The sequence below is a fragment of the Molossus molossus genome, unplaced genomic scaffold (genome assembly GCF_014108415.1).
Source record: "Molossus molossus isolate mMolMol1 unplaced genomic scaffold, mMolMol1.p scaffold_m16_p_11, whole genome shotgun sequence".
Classification (NCBI taxonomy): domain Eukaryota; kingdom Metazoa; phylum Chordata; class Mammalia; order Chiroptera; family Molossidae; genus Molossus; species Molossus molossus.
Genome location: NW_023425346.1, coordinates 72,005,098 through 72,026,820, shown reverse-complemented (window position 1 = coordinate 72,026,820; position 21,723 = coordinate 72,005,098). Strand labels below are relative to the sequence as shown.

Sequence of the window (21,723 nt, the reverse complement as noted above, 5' to 3'; positions counted from 1 at the left end):
CCACAGGGGATTGGTTCCAGGACCCCCATGGGTACCAAAATCCACAGATGCTCAAACCCCTTATATAAATGGTGATGTATTGGCATGTAACCCCTGCACATTCTCTCCTATGCTTTATATGATCTCTAGATTACTTGTAATGCCTAATACAATGGTAGTGCTAGGTAAATAGTTGCCATACTGTGTTGTATAGGGAATAATGACAAAAAAAAGTCCGTTCATGTTCAGAACAGATGACAACATCGGAAGCCTAACTACATAGCACATACACATCAGCAACAACGTAACATTTCTTTTTCTGAATATTTTTGATCCCCAGATAGTTAATTATGCAAATGTGTAAAGGGGCCAACTGTATTTGAAAGTCCCCAAAGAGTCAAAAGACTAATTATTTGTATTAACTCATTGCTTAGTTAGTACCATGCAAATCCAAGATTACAGAGCATTTCTTGTGAGTTTTAAAATGGTCCTCACGCAGCACTGACCAGCGCTCGGATTCGGGGCAGGGAGAAGCCCTCCGAGCCCAGCCTCCAGTGCCCACACCTACGGAGGACCAAACCCACCGCACCCATGAGAAACGCTCTGTCTTTAGGTAGAGATCCTTGGGGACAAAAATCCTCTATTATTTTGGTGGTTTCTCTCCATGTAGTAAGAGGACTTTCTTTTCCTTAACTGTATAATGTAATTTAAAAAGTGAGATTTTGGAGAGAAGAAAAAAACACAAGAAAGAAGTATTTTATACATACCGCTGGGCATGTGGGGAGGGTGTTGTATCATTAGCTGGCCTTCTCTTCGTCTACAGAAAAGGGCCAGTCTGTCTACTTTAAGACCTGGTTCAGGTTCATTGATGTGGTTCTTCTCTGTATTGCTAATGCCCCCAAAGACTAAGATATGGGAAAAATTTGTGTATGTGGGGACAGCAGGCAGATACCCTGTGTATTTCTTTATTACATCCCCCCCCCCAGTTGACACCCTCCTTTCATTTTTATTACATTTTTGAAGTACAGTTTAAGGAAGGGAACATTGGAATTTTATGATCAAAAACTTCCTAAATGGCAACATGTTCTAGCTATTCAATGCTGGAAAGTTTTATACTTAATTTAACTTTCAAATATTGACCATTTAAGATTAAGTAATTATCCTAATAAAAAAGACACACTATATTTGCTTTTGAACTAAATTCTGAAGCTTATGTGGAAAAATAAACAAGAATAACCAGAAAATACTAAAAGAGTGACAGGAAGGTGAAACTAAGCTTATTATGAAAATATATTATAAAGTAATATTAATTAAAATGGTATGATGAGGTAGACAGATCAATAGGGCAGAATAGAAAGAGTACAAATAGAATTAAATTTAAGGGAATTTAGTATGTGATAGAGGTGACCTTTTAAATCATAAGAAAATGATTAGTCAAAAACTAATAGGAAAACTGGGTAGCAATCTAAAAACCTAAAGTTGGATTCTGACCTCACACTTTACATTCAACAAAATAGAGCAAAGCCAGATGAACCACAGATACAAATACAAAAATGGAGCCATAACATACTAGAAGAAATTCTGAGAATTTAAAAAATATTATAGTTTTGGAATGGGAAAATCAGTCTGTGTGTGACATAAAATCCAGAGCCATAGAAGAAAGGACTCATGAACTTGACACATAAAATCAATGTACTTCTGTATAACATAAACAAAGTAAGCCGGAAAATGACAACTTGGGAGAAATATTGGCCGCTTTTGCTGCAGATTAAGGTCTATTTTTTAATATACAGTGATCTACAATCAGTAAGAAAAGACCACCAGCCCAACAGAAAATGGGCAAAAATGTGAGGAGCTGACAGAAAAAAAATACAAATGGCTCCTCAGCAAATAAATCTGTACTAAAATGTGATCAGACTCACTTATGATATGGAAAATACAAATGAAAACGACGAGGAAGATTTTGCACCTATCCTATTGACAGAACTCCAGGACTTGCACAACGCACCGTGTTAGTAAGGAGGCAGAGAGGTAGGCAGCTCGGGCATTGCTGGTGGGGATACACATTCCAGCTCCACAGAGGAGAGACAGCAACATCTATCAACATTTCAAATGCCCATATGCCAAATGCCAGTAATTCCACTTCTGGGATTTTTATCCTACAAATAAAGTAGGAAGATGATGTACATACAATTATATGTATTGCACACTGGTTACAATACCAAAGTATTAGAAACATTATCAGTGTCGTTCAGTAATTAAATAATTAATTATTGGTTGATAATTTATTCATCTATAAAATCTAATACTCTACAGCTATTGAAAAGAATGAGACAGGTGCTATGGACACTAAAAAAATAAATCTCAAAAATATTGTAAGTGTCCAAAACAAGGTACAGAGCAGAATATACACTATGCTCATATATATGTATACATTCATATATACATATGTACACATATACATGTACATACATAAAGATGTACATACATACACATGGGTATATGTATGAGTGCAGTGTGTATATAAATACATATATGCACTCTATAAAACAGCGTGTAAACATTATGTGTTAAAAGAGTATAAAAACACACTGTATTTATGTTTTCGTGGAGACTGTCTTTAGACACTTACATAAGAAATTGGTTCCTGGTGGTTGGACAGGAACTGAGTGCCTGGGGACACTTTTCTCTAATGTTTTTGTGCCTTTTGTACCTTTTAAATTCTGTTTACTGGCTGTGTATAAACTATTTAACAATAAGATATTTTACTTAAAAGTTTAATGTGAACTTTTTTATAAAGGAACTAGCAATCTTTGATCATGTGTTAGAATCATTAAATAACAAGTCATCTGATTGTTAGTAGTGAAAGAAAACTTTCAAGGATAAAAAAGAGAAATGGCTCATTTCATAAAGATCAAAATAATTTAGTGCTTCACCACCATAATTCAAGAATTGTCTTAGTATCTTAATGTTTGCTGTGATGTTGTGCATAAACCCCTCCCCCACCCCAGTCACCAATCCCATCCCAAATAAAGGCCGACTACCTCATTGATCCTAAACATTTCCTCTGAAAAGCTATCAATGTCCCCTGCCTGGCCATTAAATAGATTTTGAAAAACTCTTCAATCCGTATCAGTCTCATATCCTTATTTAGTTGCTCAGATTTGCCCTCAGCTGGGAATTGTGCAGGCAACTGCGATTCTGTTGTGTTCACCACTCATTTGAAGGGCCCCATCCATCATCATTTCTAGGCCTTTTCTGATGCAATGTAGCTTATTCTTTGTCTTTCTTAAAAACTGAATGGTTTTTAAATTATCCATTTATCTTCCTTCAGAATTTCTGTTCAGTTTCTCAGGCCCTTTCAGGGCTGCCTTTTCTACCCTGTTTGCTGACTTTTCATTTCATTTCTCCTGTTCTTGGAGACATCTTGGTTCACCACGCTGTCCTTCAAAACAAACTCCCTGCCTCCGCTTTCTGCTTGTTTGAAATCGGCATCACCACTAACACAGATTTCCTTTTTAAATGTTGTCCCTTCTGGATAGCTTTGAAAAATTTGAGATAATATGTTTCAAATTTTATGTGTCTATGACTGGGTGTATTGAAACAAATCTGAAAATAAAAGTCAAAAGTCTTGGTTGTCAACCTAGCTTTGCCACTGTCAAGTCGGGCCACAGTGACCTTCAGGGTTTCGCTTTCCTCAGCTGCAGATCGCTGAGTTCGCTTCCAGTTAAACATTTTAGTATAACAACAGCATGTTGCTTCTGTTTCAGGTTACTCAGTAAGGATGAGATTTATGTAATGTGAATGCACACACATCTCAGGAGGTCAACTGCTGAGGAGCCCAGGCGTGGGAGCAGAAAGAATTGTGTTACTTAATATCTGTATATTCTTGGGCAAGTTACAGAAACTCTGTAGCCTCAGTGTTCACATTTGAAAAGGGGGATAGAAGAGTGTTATAAATTGATATTGCTGAGAGGATTAAATGGATAGTGCTGGTAAGTCAGTCTGGTGGCTGGTACATAGTAGGTCTCAGGAAACGTTGTTGTAGACTCATTACATCTTAGAGAAACAGGCAGTTGGGCATTTTTATCCAGATTTCCAAGAGTCCACTGAAGTCTAGAGGGCAGATTCGTGATAATAATATTCAACAATAATAATGGCTCACATGTATGGGGGGCTTTAACAAATAATATTAAAGCATTTCCACATACCTCATCCCCTTTCATTCAGACCCTTGGAAAGGTTAATATTCACTGTGGTCCATTCCATTCAGTGGTGATCACCACAAGAGCGCCGATGAGAGTGAACTTCAGGTTTTGTGAGTGCAGATGGCAGATTCCAACGAGGACGCTGATAAAAACACTCAGCCCTGACTGCCTCATCTTAGGTCTCTTTTCTCCTTTTTTCTGTCTCTTTCTCTCTGTCTCTGTTTCTCTCTTTATCCTTCCCTGTTTAGATGTTTCGGCTGTTCAGACCATCCATAGCACTGCGATCCCCGACGACACCTTAAGTCAAGAGCTTGAAGGACAGTCCTTGCTCAGCTATTCTTCTACGGCTCTGGAGTTCAGCCTCCGTTTTCTTGTAGGAGGCATTGGTTCACAGGCTGAAACTCTCTGCTTCGCCGGGGCGATTCTGAGCAGCAAGTATAACTTCCTTAGTTTCTCGACTGTGAAATAAAGACAGAAATGCCAACGCCCCGCACAGGGCAGCTGGGGAGCGGCGGGTGACTTCAGGGCGCTGACAGGCCCAGGCAGCGAGGTCTTCCCAGCAGCTGGCTCCCCACTCCTGCTCCCGCTGCCCTCTCGCCCCGGCTGTGGGCTCCCAGCCTCGGGGAACAACTTCCCCGCTGCTCCCGCTGGGGTGAGGGCGGAGGTGGGGGCACTTGGTGTGGCCGAGTCACGGAGACAGTGGATGTAAATCAGTATAACGTGCGGACAGGGGACCATGCAGAGTCCCAGCGGCGGGGGCAATGAGAGGTTTCACAGGAACCTGACCTCTGAGCAGGTTCACAGTAAGAGCAGGGTTTGCTGGGGGAAGAGGGAAGGGAGGCCTGGCAGAGACCTGTGAGGAAGGCGGGAGGGTGTGGAACACGAGTGGGCAGCAGTTTGGGAGTGGGGAGCGGACAGTTAAGACCAGCAGAGGGTGCAAGGGAAGCAGGGAGGGGGGTGAGCATGGGAAGGTCATTCGTGCAGCCCAGGTTTCCTTCCCTCTTGCAATAGGGAGGGGTGGTCTGGAGGACCCGCCCTCAGATCGGCCTTTAGGAGATAACTGTGGTGTTAACCTGGACGACGATGGGACCGAGGGGTGACACTGGGGAGGGGCTGCTGAGCCTGGCAAGGGTCTGAGTGGCAGCAGCTGGCAGCTGAGACCGAGCCAGGAGAGCCCTTCCAGCATAGGGGACCCGGAGGAAGGAGAGACATCATGATAACTCAAAAATAGAGAAGGGAAAAAACCTGGCATTTGGTGATGGTTTATGACATTTCCTGTCTTTTTTTTAAATTTTTTTATTCCTCACCCAAGGACTTTTTTTTTCTCCATTTTTTGTTCAGATAGAGTGGGAGCGGGGGAGAGAGAGAGAGAAACATCGATGTGAAAGGGACACATCGAGTGGCTGCCACCTGCACGACCCAGCCAGGGCCAGGGACAAACTGCAACCGAGGTACATGCCCTTAGCGGGAACCGAACCGGGGTCTCTCTGAATCGAAGGCCGATGCTCTAACCACTGAGCAAGCAACCGGCCAGGGCATTTCCTCTCTTTTTGATGATACTAGAGGTTTTTTTGAAGTTGTCTCTTTTTTTTTTTTTTTTTTGCTTTTACTGTGTGCTCTGACTCCTTTTTTCCCCATGTTTTTGACTTGCTTCCATTTCTTAATATTGTAGGCTTTCCTCAAACATACTGAGGCCCTTGTCTGTTTGCATATATTTAAGTGCAAGGCACCGGCAGACTTATTCAAGGCAGGGTGTAAGTGGGATGGGGAAGTGGGGGAGGCTGTGATCCACTGGACTTCATTTTAGGGCATCCTGCAGGGAGTTGAGTTTTTCATTGAGGGAGATAAAATTCTCTCAAATGCAAGTCCATTTCTCCACGTCTTTTCTCTGAGGCTGTTTTCCCAGCGAGAAACCCCGTTTTTCTGCTTCTGGGGCTTCTGGCTGTTGGTGCCTGGGAGCAGGGGAGGAGGGTATTTGGCATTGAGCCAGCCCACAGACTTTTCATTTCAGCATGAGGTTTCGCAGGGAGTGCTAGAGAGACGGCTCTCTGGTCTCCCGACTTGGCAGTGGCTGCAGAGGCTGTTTGCCTGGCTGTGTGGGGTTGGGGAGATTCCCAAAATGCCATTTACTGACTTCCAACTGTTCCTCATCTCCAGGCTCATGCCTCAACTTCAATGGATCGAGTTGTGTTCCCAGATGATATGCCGCAGTCCTAACACTGGTACCTGAGAATGTGACCTTACTTGGAAACAAGGTCTTCAGAGATGTAATCAAGTTAAGATGAAATCACATTGGATTAGACTGTGCTTTAAACCCAGTGGCTAGGGTTCTTATAAGAAAACACAGGGACGCGTGAAGACAGACGCAATGATGCTTTATCTCATGCCTCACTTCCCAGGGGCTCCAACAATGCTGACCCTCCAAATGAACACTGACATGCAGAAACTTTGAGGGGCACTCACAGTGCAAAAACCATCTTTAAAGAGGCTTTGATTCATTTCCTGATTTAAAAAGGCAATTTTCCTTCTTTACCTTCCTTCCCTCTTCTCTCCCTCTTTACCTCCCTCCCTTTCCCCCCTCTTCTTCTGAAGGGAGTCAAAGAAGAGAGTACCACGGAGAAGAGGTAAATTGGTATTAAAATATGCTTTCTAGAGGAACTGGGAAGTAACTCAAATCAAGACAACATTCCAAGCCTTGTATGGGCTTGAGGTTAAGTGATTTCTAGCTTCATGATTCCAAAGTAGAAACACTTTTTAAAAGAGTTATTTATGCTGGTCAGCTGGATTAGAAGAAATAGATCTTATCTTAAATTCTACCTTCGAAAGCCTTATTAGGGTTTTGTTTTTTTTTCTCACCAGATTCCAGCATTTTAATATGGATTCATGATGGCAGTTTTGAGCTCATAAAATACATATGAATAGGAATGGATTAAATGCTACTGTATAAAAAGGAGGGTTTTTTTTTTTAGTTGCATGAAATAAAATCAGTGAAAGTGCATTTTATTTAAAAAAAACTACATAGAGCTGGTTGCTTTATCAAGCAGAACTTATTTTTTAGAGGTGGAACATGACAAAATTAAACATCCTGGCATGTTAATATGCAGGAAGAACTTCGAGATGTAGCCGAGGGTGTGAGATGCCTCCACTGGCCACATATCATGCACGAGGCAGGAAGAGACACCAACTTCAATGCTCTTCTGTTATGAGCCCTCTGCTGTTCAGCACTTCATCCTGCACAGCACATGATTTGATGTTTGTATTGGTAACTGTTAGGTACTGTAGGATATGAACAGTCTTCTAAGTCAAAGACAGACTAACTTTAATCATGATAAACTTGGTGTGCTTTATTGTATTATAATTTCTTGAAATCATGTATGGATATACAATATATATATTTTTTAATTTATGTATATGTGCTAGTTCTCTCTATTAACTTGAATATTAAAATAACTAGAAGACTATATTTTCTGGCAATGCTGAATAGAAGAAAATTTCATGGATTTCTTAGTTGAAAGAGTCAAAGCCCTGAACAATTAATGGCTATAAGCTGGTCTTTTACATTAGAATTAAGGGCCATTCAGCCATGATGAGACTAAACCACTTTCTAAGAAGATATCACAGGCCATATACTTCAGGTTATGGGCAGGAATATAACAGCACATACTCTGATGAAAAGTTTTATATATTTATAGATGATAGTTTAAAATGACATTGTAATCCAACTTTATGCATTCATTCCACTGCTTATAATTTCTTCTGCAGTACTGCATCCCATGATTCACTTTTCTGTTTCTTCATTCGTTTGTTCAACAAACATTTACTGAGCAGTTCAAATATGCTAGGCACCGTGCCACACACGAGGAGGAGGACGGTGCCGAGAAACCAGTCTAATGTGGCTGATTCAGACAGACAGAAAGATAACCACAGGAGGGTGCGATGTGTGGTTAGAGAGAGGGAGGGGTGCCGGGGAGGCTCTGAGGGGGAATGAAGGTTTAACAGAGGAGATGTCAGTTCGGGCTGCTTGTCTTCCAGGCAGAGAGCAGAGGGAGGGAGGGAGGGAGGCGTAAGTAAAGCAAGGGAAGATGGACAGTAGGGCGAGCGAGTGCTGGCTGTGGAGCGAAGGGTGCATGGGTGACGGGCAAGGGGACAGGAGACAGGCCAAGGCAGGGGATCTAAAAGGTATTTTATAGATGCTGGTAGTAATCTGAGGTTTTTAAGAAGGGGGATTATATGATCCAATTTTTTTTAAAGGAAGGTCATTTTGGCAGAAGGGCTGAGGGGCCTATAAATTACATAAAATGGACACCTTTGAATGTTTGTATTTCTCTTCCATTCATATTTGACTAAAAGTATTTGAATTTTTGAAGTAAACAGGTTTTACTCTCAGTACTCAGACTTGGGTATAGTATGTGTAACAAGGACAATATTTTAAAAATATTCAAAAACCAACATGCCCGGCCTGTATGGCTCAGTGGTTGAGCGTTGCCCCATGCACCAAGAGGTTGCTGGTTCGATTCCTGGTCAGGGCACATGCCCAGGTTGTGGGCCTAATCCCTGGTGGGGAGCATGCAGGAGGCAGCCAATCGATGTTCTCTCTCCTCGATGTTTCTATCTCTCTTTCTTCCTCTTCCTTTCTCTCTCTAAAATCAATAAAAAAATTTTTTTAAATGAAAAACCAACGTGTTTTCATTCAGCTTGAATCGCGATGCCTGGAGCTCCCCCCGCCCCCAACCAACTTGGCAGACTTCCCTCCTTTTGGCAAATGGGGGTTCCCCGCCAGAAACAGCAAGCTGTCCTCCTTCAGCTCTGAGACTAACCCTCCAGTGCAGCTTTGTGTGGTGAGAAAGGGCTTTCTATATTCTAGAACTTTGCTTTACCTATGAGGAACCAAGCCTGGCTAAGTCAGATCTTCGTTCTATTACAAAGCCCTAGATGGGGAGCTCAGAGGAAACCATAAAAGGCTGGTTCCCACCCAACAAGAATAAGGAATTGTAGAACTTTGCCCTGTGGCCGAGAGGGAAGGGGAGGCAAGGGAGAGGGGAGAGCAAGGGGGGCGAGAGAGAGCGGGGAAGAGAGAGGAGGAATGCCATCAGCAGAGGGTGTCTAGGCTCCATGTTCCTCGGGGTCACAGGCTGGGGGAGAGCTGTGTCTTGAATCTCTGAGCCTAATTCAGGACAATGACGGAATTGTCCTAGAACAAGTGAGCACGCCCCTGGCACGTGTTAGAAAGGACCGAGGAAGCTGTGTGGGCAGGAGGGTGAAGAGAGAACAGCGGGGAGTTCGTGGGAGTCCCACAGGGGCTGAGCACATGGCAAGAGGACCAGTTCCTAGAACGGCCAGGAAGCTGGAGGGGCCTCCCCAGGAGCCCACGGCAGGAAGCATGGGGTTCGCAGCAGAGCTAGTGGCCTGCACAGCGCTCCTCACACCCCACCCACAGTCACACAGAGGCCAGCATGGACTCCCCCAGAGTCCCAATGACACTCGTCACCACCTCAGTGAGCCCAGTAACACCCTAAGGCAGCATGTGTACTTGGGCCCTGCCCCCTCACAGTCAGAGGATGGCTACCAGGATAGGGGGGTCCCCTGGCACCTAGCTGTCAGCTAGAGAAGAAATGGATCTGACTGGGAACAATGCTCATTTTAGCACTCCCGAAGACCTGTTTTAACCAGAAGAAATGAAGATACTTAAATTGTCAAGTTTAAATACCAGTTCCTGAGTGCCACCCCCATCACCAAGAAAAGGTGAAGCCAGATAAATAACTTGTAGGGAATATAGAAAGTTATTTCCTCCCTCCCTCTCTTTTTCCCTCCTTTCCTCCCTCCTTTCCTGCCTTCTGGAGGTTTTTGAGTGATATAAGATGTCATTCATATATGTCCCCCCTTTGTAAGGACAGGCAAAAAACCAGCCCCAACCATTCTCCCTCTCATCCATAAGAATACTATGTTGTAGAGAAAACATTTATAGAAACTGATGTAGACTTGACCCATTTTTTCAAGCATCTGATGAAATTGTTCTTCCTACCCACATTTCATTCCTTATAGGCTTTTAAGAGGAGATAATTTTATATTCTAACCAGTCACCCAGTAGCTCATTAGTTATTCTTTTTTAAAAAAACTGGACCCAAAGCATGGACCATCTGGGGGAACACTGAGTTGTTTTAAGGGTGCTTTTATTGGTATCCAGAAAAACTATCTTGGAGCAGCACCTTACATCTTTTTCAGTTAATCAATTCTAGTCCCCAGTCTCTATAATTTCAACAGTACTTTAAAGATGTTTTCTTCCTTCTTTCCAGAGAGCATATTCATAATTGCACCAAGTGGAACCTATTTTCCAAAACAACCATCACAACTGAAGGCAGAAAAAAGCCCAAAGTTATTATAATTGTAACATCAGAAGTCCTGCCTGTTGCAGGAGCCCTATGACACTTAAAAAAAAAAAAAATTTTTTATTGTTGAAAGTATTGTAGAAAACATTATAGAAACTGATGTAGAAACTGATCTCTCCCTTTTCCCCCACTGACACCGTCCTCCCTGCTCCCCCCCACCTTCACTGCACTGCTGTCTGTGTCCACCTATGGCATTTTCATAGCGACACAATACTCTTGCCAAACTTTTCTTCCTTTAAGTGGAGCGCGAGAGAGAAGTACTCTGGCTAGATCCTGTCCAGGTCGAGCCCTTTTGCATTATCTGTGGGAAAAAATCCACTCCAACATCAAGACCAGTTTGGGGTCAGCTGAAATTTGATGACATTCATAGAAAAATTAAGTCCCTCTATCTCTAACAGACAGAAGATTTATAATGCCTCTGTGCATCATTGAAATTCTAGGTACACTGAGGTTTGATTAAGTCAGTAATGAAAATAAAGGGCACAGATGTAGGCTGCACTGCACAGAGGAGCTCAGTGTGATGCCCGGACAGCAGGCTTCTGTTTATCCCTAAGGCTGGCGCAGCAATGACTCCAAAGTTTGATGGTGTTGTTTTTTTTTTTAAATTCTTTTTCTTTATCTTTTTTTTCCCTCTCCAAAGACGTTGAGCAGCAGGCTAATGGATCCCCAGCAGGGTGCAGAGACAGCAGAAGCACGAGAATCAGATGTCAATGTCTTCCTCCCAGATACCCCGCTAGGACCGAGCTAACTAAGCAGCCAGTCCTCTCTGGGAACACGCTCCGCTGGTCCCCTGCCCACTCCTGGCTCCCAATATGCTTCCTGATTAAAATGCTGTCACAGATAAATCATGACTTCTGCCTGTTAGGACCATTTTCTTTTCTTTTCTTTTCTTTTTTAAAGAAAAGTTTGGAACTGTAGGATTAAAAAGATGAGCAAGTCTGGAGAATTACATATTCACCTATAAACATGTCGTATCTCCCTATTATATAACTACCCATGGAGCAGGGACCATTCTGTGAAGTTGCCCTCCCTACCCACCACTTTATTTCTATATTTTTATGCATTTTCTGTCAGTCACTTTCAATCAATCACTGGAGTACTGAGGTAAAGAGTACCTCATAAATAGATCTGGTGGAAGTGGGGACAAGGGAGAAAGGGTTCTCCTTGTTTTACCTCAACATAGTCCCAAATTGCCTGAAATTAAATTTGTTCCAGAGAGAAGAGTTTCAGTGTTAAAGGTAAGAGACATCCAAAATGGGCCAGTGCAATTTGGTGAGTTCCCCCCTGAGCACACGAACAAGTAGCCCTGCAGCACCCTAGACTGGTCATTACCCTCACGCTTTGCTTAGAGGGGAGCAAACTCTGCAAACTGGAGCACCAGCAGAGACTGCGTGTCCCCTGTTTCACTATTTGACAAGCACAACCCTCTCGGAACCATGAAGTGAAACCGAATGATCCAGTGAAAGTAATGAAGTCAAAAGCTGTATTAAAACCACGCTTGCAACTACTGCCCAGCTGTAAGTCTGCCTCCCCCACCAACTCTGGGTGGGGTCCCACGGGGCACCCAGCCGCCTCCAGCATTCAGGCTGCACTTCTGCACCTGCGGGGTGCCAGCGCTCCATGTAATACCCTCAGGTGCCATGGGGTGTCTTGCCACCTGAACCTGCCCCATCTTGGGGTCAGGGCCCTGGGCATTAAAAGAAATGAAAGGGACATTCTTTGTCTCGTATGTGCTCTTCTGCATCCTTTTGCCCTCTGCCATGCTGACGCAGGCCACGGCGAATTCTCACGCTGTGATTCAGACCTTGTCTTTCAGATTCGGGGTCCCTGCCACCTGCATACTTTCCCATTGGCCTGTGTCCTCTCAGACTCTTTATTATTGCACTTGGATGTTCAAAATCCCAAACAACAGCCCAAGTTCCCGCAGACGTTTTTGCCTCGGTAATCAGTGTCACATCAGCGACTTTCCTGGCTTAGTGGTCATTTCCTAGAGGTTTTGTGTCTTCGCGCTGACGGTGACTCCTTCCCGCTGACCGATTCCATTCCGGTTCGGAAGCGCCAACAGTGAATGTATGATCGTCTAGGTCAATGATGAAAAATCCACTGCGTGAGATGGAACAAAACCGGGACCCTCAGAGAGGGTAAAATCACTACAGATTTCAGTCTGTGGGCTCTTTGAAATGTTGGTTTCAAAAGCTTGTGGAGAATTTACAAATAAAATCATTTAATAAACTAGTGATGATAAGGAACTCAAAAAAGAACATGGTTTTCATGTTCTGTTAACCAAGAAGACACAGCAGCAGGTATAAATGAACTTTTATACATAGCTCCGTCCACTGGCTCTTTAGAATGCCACGACTCTCCCCACTTAGTCGGGTTAGAAGACATGGTAGAACTATCCAGCGGAGGTGGAAAGGTCATCAACCAAGCCAAGGCCTGGGGTGAGGGGGACACACCTCTACTATAGTGGTTGTGCCACTAACATTTCTGTAAGTTAATTTCCTGCGGATAAAGACAGCGGGTGTATCTAACTGTACAGGTAAGTGGTAAAGTAAACAGATGTGAAGAGTCAGGAATAATAAACAAGGTGATGTGGTAATATTACTCTCTAAATTCCGGGAATTGCTATTTTCAGTTGAGACTCAAGTAACTCTCTTGTTAACCTGAATATTTCAAAATATTCAATAGGAAGTGTTAGATAAGCCCAAATGTTTGTGAGTCAGTAGTGAAACAATTAAATTAACACAGAAAAGCCCATGAGAGTCTTTCCAGCATTTACTATAACTAATCACATGGGAAGGGTGTGTTGACTTTGGGTTCATTCCAAAGTAGCTTTGCAAACCTGTACCAACAATGTTTCAGCTCCACAGATTCAGGTCTTCATCCTTCTAAGCTTTTTCCACATAAAAGGAATCTATTAATTGCAAGAATAATTTATTCATCCCACGTTTGCCTCAATATGCACCAGAAACGGAATAACATAAAAAAAATAATAATTCAACCTGCGTTGTCAAAGTCAATTAGCAAAGGAAGATTTACCTGACCCAGCACTGCCCAGAGTATTCAGAGATACCAAGATCAAGAATGGGAGGAGCAGACAGAGAGAAAAGAGAGTTGAGGATCCCCTTATAGTATAGGGTACATCATTCTTGATTTTTCATCTGATCTTTCATTATTAAATAAAAGAACATCATATTCAATTATAACTAAAATAATCTATTTTAGATTCCTTTAAACTTTGTCTGACTTTATACAATCATGTATTGAATGGATAACATAAAACAAAAATAAATTTACTTTTGTTATTTATAATCATTAAAAAATTGCATTTCCATCTCCAAGACACTATTCTAAGTGTTTTGTGTTTTGTTTTTTTGTTTTTTAGCTTAATGTGACAGGGCTCAGCAGTTCCTAAAAGTACTGAAACCAAGTGGTAGATAAGCCTGAAACTTAATGATTGTGAGGCCCTTAAAAAACAATACTGTGTTTTTAATGCAGTTACACAGAGTGAGAAAGTGAAGCGGTTTTGCTTTCCCTGCATGTGTTTCTCATTTGAAGTTAGAAAGAAGTTCAGTCTGATTGAGCTAGGTGGGGGGTAAAGAACTTGCCAGATTTTACACATGAAAGCAAATGCTTAGAAGTAGAATTAAAAGCCAGTGTACACTAAACTGTTAATGCTAACTGATGCCAGCCCTAAGCCACACTCAGAAAGTGGGGTGTGGACATTCGAAGCCCGCGGCGCTGTCTCCTTGCCGGGAGCAGGGTCTGGTCAGTGCATCGCGCTCAGAAACCAGCGGTTGGCGTTTGTCACATGCATCTCAGAGAGCGGGAGTTTAAGGTGGAAGGTGCTTCCCAAATCTCCGTGACCCAGACCAGGGCGTCAGAGCAGAAAACTGTGAATCATGGAAACCTCAAGGTGGTCATAAAAGTAAAAAACATTGTAAAAAAAAATACATATATATCTGTCCATGGCCAAATGTTTGAGAAATCCAGAGTTAATCAAGGTTAAAGATGTTTCTTTCCTGAAGGACTTCTCTGTGTCTTCAGTATTTCGATGTGCAAGGGAGGTTCCCTAGTTATTGGGCCTGCGAGCTGTCTTTGAAGACATACCTATACTTGTGTTTCATGGGCACAGTTTGAGAAATACTGAGAAAAGCATTATTATCCTGATTTATCGATGAGGGAGTTGAGGCTCATGGAGATTATGTCCTCAGGTCTCTGGCCTTCTAGTGCCAACTTTCTCAGGGCATGAGCAGAATCTGAGAAAAGGCAAACTGCAACCGTAGTTCTTAGCAACATACATACCCGAAGAGTCTCCTAAAACTAAAGTTGAAAGCACAAACCATACTCTCTTCTGGCTCAGTCAGGACACGCAGACCCTCCCGCATGCGAGTACCTGGTACAGAGGCACACGAGTACCTGGCACAGAGGCATGCGAATACCTGGTACAGAGGCACACGAGTACCTGGTACAGAGGCACATGAGTACCTGGTACAGAGGCACGCGAGTGCCTGGCACAGAGGCACGCGAGTACCTGGCACAGAGGCACGCGAGTACCTGGTACAGAGGCACGTGAGTACCTGGTACAGAGGCATGCAGATGCTGTCGATCCACTCCAGCTGCAGCCGAGGCAGCTCATCCTTCCGGTTCCGGTCAAAGATAGCCTAGAAGGGGGGAGGAGAGCCTTGCTTTACCACACCGGAGAGTTTTATAGATGTTTAGTCAAATAGTTTGCCACAAGGATCCAATTTCTATCAACTGAACACTTCGCAAGTGTTCGAGCTTCACACGCACTTTCTTTTCTTTTATCTATGATGAAAAATAAAATACTTTCACCTCTTTTTATGAGATTTGTAAGCGAATTCACTTGAACTTTATAGTACACAATTCCTTGGGGCCACAGGCTGTCTTCAGATACAGGTAATTGCCACTAAATCAGTCATCAGGTCACTGGGAATTGGGTACAAGTCAAGGGGCAGGGGACGTGTTTTATTGCCACCAACACAATGAGGCTTTCATCTTTATAGTGACAGAGGGTGGGGTAGTTTGGAAAAGATCCTTACACGCAATTTCATTTTTAAATAGAGATTATCTGTATGAATTTTTCAGGGTAGGGTGTTGGTTTGGCAATTCTGTGTGTTCTTCAATCAGGTTCTGTCTGTCATTAATAAATTCCTAAATTTTTTTTTTATCTATCATTGGATGGATGATGGTAGGAGGTGCCCATTCTCTCCCAATTCCCAGCCTTTAAACTTTATGATATTATAATGCTTAGAAAAGTTAGCTACGCTTTTGAGGAAAAGAAGTGACATGTATCTACTTGACAGACATGGAAAGAGAAACAATCAGCAGAAATTGGAGGGGTAAAATGGATTCCTTGAACAAACACTGCCCTTTTCACCAGTAAGAAGGTCTAAGGCCAAGGTCTAAGAGACACCTGACCTTGCCCTGCCTTACCATCTTTCCTCTAGATAAGATGTGCCATCCACATAATTTTGGTATTCACACACATAGGTCATGAGGACAGATTCAAAACATCCCCTTGGGAATGTAAATGGGTGCAGCCACTATGGAAAACAGTATGGAAGTTCCTTAGAAAATTGAGACTAGAGTTACCATATGACCCAGCGATGCTTCTTCTGGGTATCTACCTGAAAAATTTGAAAACATTTATTTGTAAAAATATATGCACCCTATGTTCCTTGCAGCATTAGTCACAGTGGACAAGACATGGAGACAACCGAAGAGTCCTTTGAAAAATTATTGGAAAAGATGATGTGGTACTTATAAACAATGGGATACTGTTCAGCAATAAGGAAATATGAAATACGGCCATTTTAGACAACACGGATGGATCTTGAGACTATCATGCTATGCAAATAAATCAGACAGAAAAAGTCAGGAACTGTGTGATTTTACTCATATGTGGGATATAAAACAGAAAGCAACAAATGAACAAACAAAAGCATGGTGATTGCCAGAGAGAAAGGGGGTGGGGGAAGTAGAAGAGGATAAAGGAGGTCAAATATATGGTGATAGAAGGAGATTTGATTTTGGGTGATGAACACACAATGCATTATACAAATGATGTATTATAGAATTGTACACTTGAAACCTATATAATCTTTTTAACCAATGTCCCCCCCAATAAATTTAATAAGTAAAAAAAGACATCCCCTTGGTCCAGAGATGTTGAAAAATCCTGCAAGCTGCAGACTCATGGATGAGGGTGGGTGTAGGTGGAGCAGAAATCACTAGCTGTCAAGGATCACAAGAAGATACAAGGACATTGCTCAGGAAAACATCTCCAAATTAAGGAGAAGGTCACTGACTCCCACAGATTCTGCTCATCCTTGTCCTGCAATGTGCAGTGTTAAGTATCAAGGAAGAGGACGAGAATTTGGAGAAGACAAATGTAGTAGAGAAAGGAGTAGTTCTTGGGAACTGCATGAGTCTTGGTCCAAAATGTTCCTTTATAAACTATTATTCTGTTTTATCTTCTCTATAGTTCTCCTAATCAGGAGATACTTTCTTATTTAGTTAATTACTCTTTTCTGGTGCATAGTATACAGTTACTTTAAAAAATTTAATGGTTTTCAGTATATTCACAATTAGTTGTGTAACCATTAATACAGCCAATTTTAGAATGTCTTCATCAGCCCCAAAGAACCCCATACCAATTAGCAGTCATTCCCCATTCTCTCCCCAACCCCCACACTTAAGTAGCTATGAATGTACTTTCTATCTCTATAGATTTGTCTATTTTTCATATTTCATATAAATGGAATTATATGCTATGTGACCAGCTTCTTGCACTTAGCATAATGTTTTCAAGGTCTATTCCTGTAACATGCATTGCATCAGCACTTCATTCAGTTTTATTGCCAAGCGATATTCTATTGTATAGATATACCATATATTATTTATCCATTTATCCGTTGATGGGCACTTGGGTTGTTTCCACCTTTTGGCTATTAAGAATAATAATAGCTGCTATGAACATATATGCACAAGTTTTTGTTTGGTTGTCTATTTTCATTCTCTTGGGGATATACCTAGAAGTAGAATTGTTGGGCCATATGGTAACTCCAATGCTTAACGTCTACAGGATTTGCCAAGCTGTTTTCCAAAGCAGCTGCACATTTTACATCCCCACCAGCACATTTTACATCCCCACCAGCAATGTATAAAGTTTCAATTTCTCCACATCCTTGTCAACTCTTGCTACTGTCTGTCTTTTCTATTATAGCAATCTTAGTGGGTGTGAAGTGGTATCTCACTGTGGTTTTGATTTGTATTTCCCTGATGACTAATAAGTTCGAGCATCTTTTCATGAGCTTATTGGCTATTTATATATTTTTTGGAGAAATAACTATTTAGACCCTTTGTCCACTTTTAAAATTGGGTTATTTGTCTTTCTACTGTTAAGTTGTAATAGTTCTTTATTCCAGGTACTAGACCCATATCAAATGTATGATTTGCAAATAATTTCTCCCATTCTGTGGGTTGTCTCTTTAGTTTCTTGATAGTGTCATTTGATACAGAAAGCTTTTAATTTTGATGAAGTCCAATTTATCTATATTATCTTTTGGCTCTTGTACTTTTAGCATCATATCTAAGATGCCATTGCCAAATTGAATTCAGAAGATTTAGCCCTTATTTCCCTCTAAAAGTTTTATCTCCAACATTTAGATTCATGATTGTTTTGAGGTTATTTTGGGGTATGGTGAGAAATAGGGGTCCAACTTCATTTGCATGTGATATCCCATTTTCCCTGCGCCATTTGGTGAAAAGACTATTTTTCCCCCTTTGCATTATCTTAACACCCTTGTCAAAACCAGTTGACCATAACTGTAAATAAGGTTCATCTGTGGACTAGTCACTTCTAATAAGTGTTTGATGAGTGGAAGTGTGAGACAGCACACTTCCCTGTGATTTCCCTTTATAGCAATTTGCATCTTGTAATTGATTGTTAGTGGCTACTTAATGTCTGTGTAGCCCCCCAGGTGACAAGCTTTTTGAGGGCAGAAATGCACAGTGCCCAACTTCATGCTTGATGCCTGGAGGTGCTCAAGCATGTTCTATGACCTGACTCCCCGATTCTACTATTAACTCATTGGCTGTGATCCAGATCAGTCTTCATCTTCATGAAGCGACTCTGATGACCTTTAGGACCATGACACCTGAAGGTGTCTCCCAGACAATTTTCTTCCTAAATATCAAGGAACAACGAGCACAGCAGGTGTCATCTCTGGTGCATGCATTTCTAGAGATCTTTGAAAAAGGACTAATAAGGGATACCCCTGCCACAGCAGCCAAGAGACAGCCATCAGCTGTGTCAAGTAGGCTTTTGTGAAGAGAGGGTAACTAGACCTATCTTTTCCCCACAGAACCAATTCCATTTATGTTTTCAGAAAGCGCCTTACCTGAGCCTGCAGACAAAGGCTCCTGTTCTGCACCGGTGCACCTGCCGGCTCCACGCTGGCAACTGACTCATGTTTTTCTTTAACCAAATGCCCTGTGGCTGCACTGTAAACCCTTCAGGGATGCCTCCAAACCGGTTTTTAAAGAAGAAACTTTTATTTGAAAATAGATCTGTAGCTGAGAGAAATTTGGGTTGTACTAGGTTTTACACATTAACTATGCATTCCCATTTAGTATCTTTATTTTTATAACCAAATTTGGTGACACCAATTTGTTTTCAAAGTGAAGGCATATTTTAAAAACAGTATAAACATATGTTGTGTTGGAAACTAAAATAACTGGTGTTTTAACCTATTTTGCATAGTTTATTTATTTATTTTATTGATTGATTTTTATCCTCACCCTGGGACATTTTTCCATTTTTTGTTCAGAAAGAGTGGGAGGGAGAGACAGAGAGAGAAACATCGACGTGAAAGGAACACATCGAGTGGCTGCCACCCGCACGACCAGCCAGGGCCAGGGACAAACTGCAACCGAGGTACGTGCCCTTAGCGGGAACTGAACCCGGGTCTCTCTGGACCGCAGGCCGATGCTTTAACCACTGAGAAACCGGCTAGGGCCTATTTTGCATACTTTATATAAATGAAATCATATACTGTGTGGTCTTTTGAGATCAGTTTCTTTTACTTAGCATAATGTTTTCAAGGTTTATTCCTGTAACAGGCACCACTACTTTATTTATTTTTGTTGTTGAATGATAGTCCAGTGTATAGATGTACCACATATCATTTATCCAGTTGTCAGTTGATGGGCATGTGGGATGTTTCCACTGTTTGGCCATAATGAATATTGCTGCTTCGTAGTCTTCTGACCTTTTGTAGGTGAGCATTAAATTAAGAATAGCCAAGCCCGGACAGTGTGGCTCAGTGGTTGAGTGTCGACCCATGCACCAAGAGGTCGCCGGTTTGATACCCGGTCAGAGAACATGCCCAGGTTGTGGACCCCATCCCCAGTCGGGGGCCATGCAGGAGGCGGCCAATCCATGTTCTCTCACATCGATGTTTCTATCTCTCTCTCCCTCTCACTTCCTCTCTCTCTAAAATCAATAAAGAAATAAAATAGCCAAAATCAGTAAGACTGTCAGTTCTAATATCAAGTAGGTAAAACTATTTAAGCTAGGAACTAGTTCTGCTATCTTCCTTGTGTTTAAATGTCAGCAAAGAAAGGGGTCTTAATATATTCAAAACTCAGATGATTAGAATCCTTACAAGTAGACATTTGTGACAACAGACACATTTCTTGAGCTCCATTGAACTTACTGTGCTGTGCCAGGCATTAAAATACACTGCACCATTCTTGGACACTGGGTTTTTAGCTAACCATTCGTTAAGAATAAAAAGGCCATTCTCTCTGAGGGTGGTGACCGAGGCATTTATATCTTTTATGTCCCGATGGGTAAAAACAGCACCATCCTGAGCCTACAGTAAGCGTTCTCAAATAATATTTGAATGGATGAATCCAATATAAATAGCATTTCAATCAGCAGAACCTAAATCCCCAGGTGAAACTTTTCACTTTGCAAACAGAAAAAAGAAACAGAGACTTGACATGATTTGCTTTTGAGATTTTGGAATGCTCAAAATTGGAAAGTAAAATCTTGAATACCCATTATTTACGACAGCTGCCTGTTCTAGCTCGTCAAGGCTGGACAGCTGGCCTTTAATTGCCTTGTTCTGTATCTCTACTCCATAGCAGCCACTGACCACAGCTGAAATACCAGCACGGGGCTGAGTTATTCAAATGCCACTCTGCATATCCTCCCTCGGGCCTACTTGTCCCCCTGTGAGTGCTTGGAACTTCTTGTTAAGCAGCTCACCGCTCTTAATCAGAAACCTGGGAATAAGAGTGTTTAGCATCTAAGCTTAATTAAAACTTTAAGCTTTCAGGAGTGCTTCCTTAAGTCAATTCTCAATGTTTCCCCTTTTCAAGTTGTGATTTGGAGTCATTGTTTTAAAAAAAAGTCACCCAAAAGGGTAGATGTGTGATAAATAAAAGGATGAACTTACCGAAGGGGTGAGCTTGAGTTCTGATCTCTCCCGATCTCCTTGTTCGAAGAACTCACTGGTTACAAGTTCGGCCACCTGAAACAGAAAAATATTTTAATTTGTGGCTATGTGTAATTTGTCATAAGACTCGGAAGTTATTTCTGGCTTATGTGTATGGCAATTCTCTTGAACACAGGCAATCATTTAAAAAGCTTATGAGGAAGTACATTAACCTTTTGTGTTTGGAGATATTACAGGATTTAATCAATGAAACTGATTTCCTTTTAATCAGAAGAACCTGTGCCGTGTATTTTCAGATGTGCGCCGGGGACAATTTCCAACAGCACACACTGCTTGCATATTCGGGATGAGGCGCCTCGGTTGCCACGTTCAAAGTAGGAAATGTTCTTATGCAGGGAAATGAAGCAAATAATACCTAACAATACCTTGTTATTATATTATTAAAATATATTTGTAGTAATAATTTCCCCCGCTTTTGGTTGTAGATTCTTTACATTGTGCATACGTTTATCTGAGACCTGGTTAGATCTGGCCCTCAGGAAAACGCCTCGCTGTCTCGCCCTACCAGTTCCCGTGTGCACTCTGCGAGGGGTAAACCTGAGCACACCTCCGCTTCCTACTGGAGCAGTCAGTCAACGGGCAGGACTAATGTTAAATTCA

The 21,723-nt window shown here is 42.0% G+C and overlaps 1 protein-coding gene across 1 annotated transcript in view; it reads right to left on the bottom strand.

The window, feature by feature from the left end:
* Nucleotides 1–21,723, bottom strand: part of PDE11A (phosphodiesterase 11A) — a 332,237-nt gene that overhangs the window by 10,982 nt on the left and 299,532 nt on the right. Inside the window, exons 18-19 of the mRNA XM_036253345.1 lie at nucleotides 21,064–21,138; nucleotides 15,154–15,237 (exon numbers count right to left, since the gene is read on the bottom strand). Coding sequence (XP_036109238.1) covers nucleotides 15,154–15,237; nucleotides 21,064–21,138 — 159 coding nt within the window. The remainder of the gene's footprint in view (nucleotides 1–15,153; nucleotides 15,238–21,063; nucleotides 21,139–21,723) is intronic.